The 7,347-nt window shown below is 46.6% G+C and overlaps 1 protein-coding gene across 1 annotated transcript; it reads left to right on the top strand.

Moving 5' to 3' along the window:
* The first annotated feature begins 3,082 nt into the window (after positions 1–3,082).
* LOC108772426 (toll-like receptor Tollo) lies at positions 3,083–7,063 on the top strand. Its single transcript, XM_018537947.1, has one exon. The coding sequence runs from the start codon at positions 3,083–3,085 to the stop codon at positions 7,061–7,063; it is 3,981 nt and encodes a 1,326-aa protein (XP_018393449.1).
* Positions 7,064–7,347: the final 284 nt, after the last annotated feature.

Here is a 7,347-nt window from a genome sequence, read left to right on the forward strand (position 1 = left end):
CACGGTTATTTAGATCTTTCATTCTCTCGCGGACAACTCAAAGACTTCGTCGTCTATCGCCTAAATTATTTCTCCGGTATTTCTACGAAAAGAAAAAGAGAGAAAAAGAGAATGAGGAAGAAAGAGAAAGAGGACGTGTATAACTACGAGCCTTTCCATGGTGTTGGTACACACTCTCTATAACGGTTTACGTATTTTAACATTATTTCACTTAGAGCGCGTTAAATAAATAGATGTTGTTATTTTACCTAAGGTTCTCTAATCTTGCAAATTGTGTTTTACAAAAAAAGGAAAAAAATCGACATCCTATGTGCCACTCTTACGATCACGAACGGCTAAAGAGATTCAGATAACCCGCGGAGATCGTGCGCTTCGTACTTGGATCACGCTAAATGAAAATAACGCATGTAATAGGAACGTGAGCGATACGCTTAGCCGTCAGGAGGAAGGGAGGTGTGCCCCGTATACACTTAGTCACACTGATAAAGTATTCCAATTGCGACGTGAGGCGGTTTAGTCGTCAGCAGGACTGACAGGGAAATGATATCACGCTGACAAGCCGTAAATACATAATGAAGTGTGGAAACCCCGTATGTTTAAATCCATGAATGCCTCCATCCGTCATCGTGAGTACACGCGCAGTACGACTTCGAATTTATAATCCCGTACGCTCATCTAGTATACCTGCGTGATTCATCATCTTATACACTCTTACAGCGACAGATGAGTAGCCGTCGTTTACAATAAGTTTCAGGAAAAGTTAGACGTTAAGAGATATGCAATTAATATATCGTGCGCGCAGTAATATATTAATCTTTCAATTAACAATTTCCTCTTTGGTTCTGAATATACACGAGATTTTTTTAAATCCAAATAGAACTGCCATGAGATGTAATGGACTTTAATCTAATATTGAAATCCAATCTCTATTAAGAGCTATGAAAATGATTTATGATTTTTTTCACATGACGTGGAAAATATACTATTTTTAAAGAATGTTATATTGATTGTATTTGAATTATAAAAGGATATAATATACACACACATATATATATATATATACATATTATATCCTTTTAAAACGTAAAGCTAATTATAATAAACCTTTGCTATAAACATAAAAAACTGCAGATATTAAATTTATCTAATTTTAGAATAAGAATACATATAATGATTTTATATTGAGATCAGTTCGAGTTATTTTTAAAAACAAAATAATTAAAGTACATAAAAAATTTTTAAAAAATTGTTAAAAAAATTTAAAAGTTTTTTAAACTTACCAAACTATTGTATTAGATAAAATTTTATACTTATATAAAAAAATACAATAGATTTATATAAAATAAATAACAAAGATATTGACAAAAACATTTATGTTTTAATATAACCCCTTAAATTATTTAAATCTTTTTACATGTAAGCTGTATGTAAAATCTAGGTAAAAGCATTAGTTTCATCTAAAAGCTTAGTTATCTAGATAAAATGCAGATGGCGTTAAAGGCCTCACCTACTTTTAGGGATAGTTACCCTCTATGCATGGAAAACACAGCCGTTTTCTTTTTCTACGAGAAGCTACACATAAATATATTATTTATAAATTAACTTTAGGCAAATTTTAATAAAAATATAATAATATAATTAGATCTAAATATATAATATTAATTCTAGTCAAACTGATTGACCAATATCCGTTCTGTTCAGCTGTCAAATCCATTAACAATTCATCAAGTAAGTTTAATTTATCGAATCTAGCCGAAGTTATCGTTGCATACGCGGGCAATCTGATTACAACTGACATCAAATGCGTACCAAATGCACTCACGCATGCAAGTTCGCATGTCCAAACCGAAACTTTGAAAATATACGTGTTGAGCATATCTGTTTCGAAACTTTTGCAGGAAATCCACTCACGTTCGCAACGAAGATACAACAAATCCTTTTCGGCATGCAACGTTACGGTTGTCTTGAATACTTTTGGGAGTAGCCAAAAACAGCCGGTTGAAAGTTCAAACGTCAAAATGGAGAAACAACAAATCATCGCGGAAAAAACAAGTGTTTATCCTATAAAAGTTCGCCGACAGGCGCCGTGGGATATCCCGCAGCCTATTAGACGACGTCGTGGACGTTACGAGGCGCCCGAGGGTGAAAGATCCTCGCACGAAGAAACGGAGGAGAGAATGTTCGGAAGAGAAGCCGTTTGATAAATGCATGCCAGTGCGTCTAGGAACCAGTTTAGTGTTTACCTAGTAAGAAGAGAGAAGAACAGAAGAGGGAGAGAGAAAGACAGAGAGAGGGGGGAGGAAGAGAGTAATGTTGTCAGTCAGCTGGTTTGTTGCATCTCCGAGGTAGGCAGGCAGGCAGGCAAGAAGGCAGGCAGCCGCCTGTGGCATTCAACGTTCGTCGAGAAGCGTTCTCGCGAGCACCGTGTCTCTGTGTCAGTGCCGGTGTATACTGTGCCGGTGTAGCACGTTGAAGGAAAGAAAATAGAAGGGGTATATCCTGCTAGTGGTGGGGCAATGGCAACGGTGGTGGAAATGGAGAACCGAGAGAAGGGGAAGGCAACCGCACGCTGCTAGTTATGCAGGGTATACCGTGATCGTCGATAGAACGTGAACTCCGTCTCGGAGTCAGTTGCACTCCGACCGTCGCGGTGGAATGTCGTCGTATCCCGGGTCGCAGTTATCGTCACCCCGGGTCGCACGTAATCACGTCATCATTACGACAGTAAAATATCCACCGCATCTATTGTGTTGGTGATCGCTTCGCGTCTTATCCGTTGGGAATGAGCGATCGGTGCTCGACCGATTCGCGCGAGCGGATGACGAGGTCGAGGGTCGTCGCGTCGATGTTAGTGTGAGTCGTGTTCGCCGACGGCTGGAAAATCGGTTAGAGTTGGTTGAATATAAATCAGTGTGTTTTTTTTGCTTTTTTCTGCTTGTGACGTGGCGTGGCGTGAAACGGAGTGTATACAGTTTAAACAGAGTGCCGCAACTATGAATGCGTGACGGTGCGTCTAATCTCTCAAGCACTCGCGCGAGTATTTTCCGGCTACAGGTGTGCGACTACGGAAACATCGTCCAGAATGGAAGCGCGTTGTCGTGTAGCGTCATGGTCGTGGCCGGCGATCCTATCGACGATCGTCGTCCTGTGCCTGACGCTGGATTATTGTACGGTGTACGGGCGCAGCATCACAAGTCTCTCACAGGCACCGAACGGCTGCGAGTGGAGAAAGGAAAACGATGACGCGGAGAAGATTCTGGCGTGCCAGGTCAAAACGATCGCGAACGTGTCTGATCTGATTGGAAATCTTTCGGCGATACAAATAGATTCCATTACATCGTTGGGATTGGAATGCAGTGATGTATTGTTCTTCGAAAGTCAGCTCGAGGGTTCGCAACTTTTCCTGTTACCGTTACCGCGTCTCACGAAATTGCGCGTTGATTATTGCAAGATCCGAAACTTACCGGGCGGTGTATTCGCCCTAGTACACAATCTCCGCAGTCTATCCCTGCGAACGCACAACGGTGATTGGTCGACCATGACGCTGGAATTTCATCGCGATGCGCTTCGTGGTTTGACGAATCTGCAGCACCTCGATCTCTCCGATAACAATCTTTGGACGTTGCCGTCGGAACTGTTCTGTCCGGTGCAGAGTATCGTGAGTTTGAACTTGACGCGCAACAAGTTACAGGACATCACGTCTCTAGGCTTTGCCGATTGGAGCGAGTCCTGTACGCCAAATCTTGAGATTCTCGACATCAGTAATAACGACCTCAGTGCCTTGCCCGACGGCGCACTCAGCAGCTTGCGTAGCTTGACCGTGCTGAAGGTACAGGATAATGTAATCGGTTCCGTAGGTGACCACGCTCTAACTGGCCTTACATCTTTGCAAATCCTCAATATGTCTAGCAATAGACTCGTTGCACTGCCACCAGAATTATTTTCCAAAACGAGAGAGCTGAGACAGCTGATACTCAGTAATAATTCCCTGACGGTATTAGCACCCGGGCTGCTGGACAGTCTTGAGGAACTCCAGGAGTTAGATCTCAGCAATAACGGACTAACGAACCCATGGGTGAAACGAGATACTTTTTCACAGTTGATTCATCTCGTCGTTCTTGATCTATCATTCAACGCTTTGACGAAAATAGATGCGTCCGTCTTCAAAGGTCTGAGCAGCTTACAGATTCTGAAGCTTGAACACAATAATATCGATACGCTCGCCGACGGTTGTTTCGCCTCGCTCATTAGTCTGCATTCCTTAACGCTTTCGCACAACAGGATCTCCAGATTCGAACCGGTGCACACGATCGGTCTTAGTGCGCTCGGACAGCTCTTCCTAGATAGCAACAGACTGCGCGTCCTACATAGGCATGTGTTCACCAATCTCACGAACCTTCAAGATCTCTCTTTGAGCGGAAATGCTTTGATGGAAGTTCCTTACGCGGTCCGCGTGTTGCACTCACTCAAAACTCTCGATCTAGGTAACAATCAAATGTCGAGAATCGATAATGACTCGTTTGCCGGTTTGAACGAGGTTTACGGATTGCGTTTAGTGGACAACAAGTTGGAAAACGTGTCGCGCGAAGCATTCGCTACTTTGCCAGCGTTACAAGTGCTTAATCTAGCGAATAATTTCATTCGTCACGTGGAACAAAGTGCTTTCTCAAATAATCCGGTGTTACGGGTTATAAGACTGGACGGAAATCAATTGACAGACATACGAGGCGCCTTCACAAGTCTCTCGACTCTCGTTTGGCTGAACGTGTCCGATAATAAGCTGCTGTGGTTCGACTACAGCCATCTACCGTCTAGCATAGAATGGCTGGATATACACTCCAATCAAATAAGCGAGCTAGGGAATTTCTACATGGTACACAACAGTCTGCGAATAAAGATGCTAGACGTCAGCTACAACCTTATCACCGAGATTAAGGATATCAACGTACCGGATAGTGTGGAGATGCTGTTTCTAAACAACAACAAGATACGCAACGTTGCTCCTGGCACATTCTCGCAGAAGCCATATCTGGATAAGGTAGTGCTTCACAGCAATGAGATCAGAAAGTTGGAGATCACCGCCCTTGGTTTACAATCGGTATCGGAGAAGAAGGAACTTCCTGCGTTTTATATCGGGGACAATCCCATTCTCTGTGATTGCACCATGGAATGGTTGCCACGGATCAACGAGATGACTCGGCTACGACAGTATCCGCGCGTCATGGATCTCGGTGCTGTCACGTGCGATATGGTGCATGCTCGCGCCACACCGCGGCGTCCTCTGATTTCCTTGAAACCAAAGGACTTTCTCTGCCGATACGATACGCACTGCTTCGCACTCTGTCACTGCTGCGACTTTGATGCGTGCGACTGCGAGATGACCTGTCCCGACAATTGTTCATGCTATCACGATCACAGCTGGTCCAGCAACGTCGTTGACTGTTCCAACGCTGGATATAGACACGTACCGGAACGAATACCTATGGATGCGACGGAGATCTATCTGGACGGTAATGAGCTAGGTGATCTGAGCAGTCACGTTTTCATCGGTAAACGTCGCTTGGAGGTACTGTATTTGAACAACAGTCGTATCATCGCGATACATAATCGCACGTTCAACGGTGTTGGTGCTTTGCGCGTTCTTCATCTCGAGGACAACGCGTTACGGGAACTACGGGGCTTCGAATTCGATCAGTTGGAGCGCATGTCGGAATTGTATCTGGATCATAATGCGATCGCGACTGTGGGCAATACAACGTTCAAGAAGATGCAAAATCTCGAGGTTTTACGATTAGACAACAATCGTATTGTTGACTTTCGGCCGTGGGAAGCTTTGCCGAGCGTCGGTGATGGCACCAAGGTCGCATTGGAAGGCAATGCGTGGAGCTGTGAGTGTGTGAATGCTGCCAGACTACGCGCATGGCTCGCGGAACATCGTGGTGATCCGCAAAAGATGTACTGCCGTGACGGTTCCGAGACTCTTGCCCAAGCAATGGAAAGATGCGGCGATCCGTCCACGGAAGCTGTGAGTCGTGGTATCCAAGAGATCCCGTTGTTAGGCAGTAATTTTGTACCCCTACTTGCTGGTGCTCTGGTAGCTGTGATCGCCATCTGCCTCTTTGTCGCACTAGCTTTCGTTTTCCGACAAGATGTGCGACTCTGGGCCCACGCGCGTTACGGTCTGCGACTTGGTAAAATGACAGCACCGCCTGATGAGGAGAGAGATAGACTGTACGACGGTTATATTATTTACAGCGAACGTGACGAAGACTTCGTCTCCAGATTCCTTGCAGCTGAATTAGAGCAAGCCGGTTTGGCTCTTTGTTTACATTGGCGCGACTTACCACCGGCCAGGCCGCAGGAGGCGCTACCACCGGCCGCGGCCTCCGCGAGACGCATCGTGATAATCTTCTCGCCGGTGTTCCTCGCGAATGAGTGGCAGCACGCAGAATTCCGCGCCGCTCTAAGAACGGCGCTGGAGAACATTAGGCCGACCTCGCGGAAGCGTCGAGTGTTAGTGTTGCTAGCTACTGAGACGCCCACCCGAGACCCAGAGTTGCAACTGCTGCTGCAAACGTGCACAGTAGTGATCTGGGGCGAGAAGAGGTTCTGGGAAAAGCTGAGGTTTGCCATGCCAGACTCAGTCGACAAACGGCGCGATAGCAAGAAGGTCAACGACCGCAATCGCACGCCGACGCGGTACACTGCGGCGCCGTCCGCTGCCGTGGACGTTTGGACCAAGCCTAATGGCGTTTTGGTCGCACCGGTGCACCATGCACCCACGCCGACACCCACGCAGTCTACCTACGTCAGCTCGGCGTCCAGCCGTACCGAGGACGAGGACAGCGGCGCGGAACACCAGCATCATCAGCATCATCCACATCATCCTCATCAACACGGCTACAGCGCGCTACACGCCGGTAACGGCCGTCCGGCCAGTCTGTCCTCGAGAGGCAGCCATCTCTACAGCACCATACCGGAACCACCGGTAGTGCCCACCGCGCCACCCGGGGAGGCCCTCGCTCCCGCGCATCCAGGCAATCCGCGTACTTACTTTGTCTAGCGCAGAAGGGCGGCGATCGTGCTCCGATCCGGCAGGAGATAGACCGATTTCCCATCTTTTTCTTCCGGTCTTCGTCTCGCTTCCGGTACCCGCTGGGGCACGGTCGTCTGGTCGTATCGTGATGTTTCTCGTCGGGAGAAATCGAGATGTAAAAAATTCCTTCGCTTCAGAACGACTGTGACTACACTTGTACAGTATTCCCCGTACTCGCGACGTATCGACCGTCACCTCGACTGAGGCGCTTTAACTCTTCCACTTGGGGTCGATCGCCCCGTATGAACCAC

This window comes from Cyphomyrmex costatus, unplaced genomic scaffold (assembly GCF_001594065.2).
Source record: "Cyphomyrmex costatus isolate MS0001 unplaced genomic scaffold, Ccosl1.0 scaffold189, whole genome shotgun sequence".
Classification (NCBI taxonomy): domain Eukaryota; kingdom Metazoa; phylum Arthropoda; class Insecta; order Hymenoptera; family Formicidae; genus Cyphomyrmex; species Cyphomyrmex costatus.

What these genes read in the sequence shown, in the direction of transcription:
- LOC108772426 (XM_018537947.1), top strand. Translation starts at nt 3,083, where the DNA reads ATGGAAGCGCGTTGTCGTGTAGCGTCATGGTCGTGGCCGGCGATCCTA.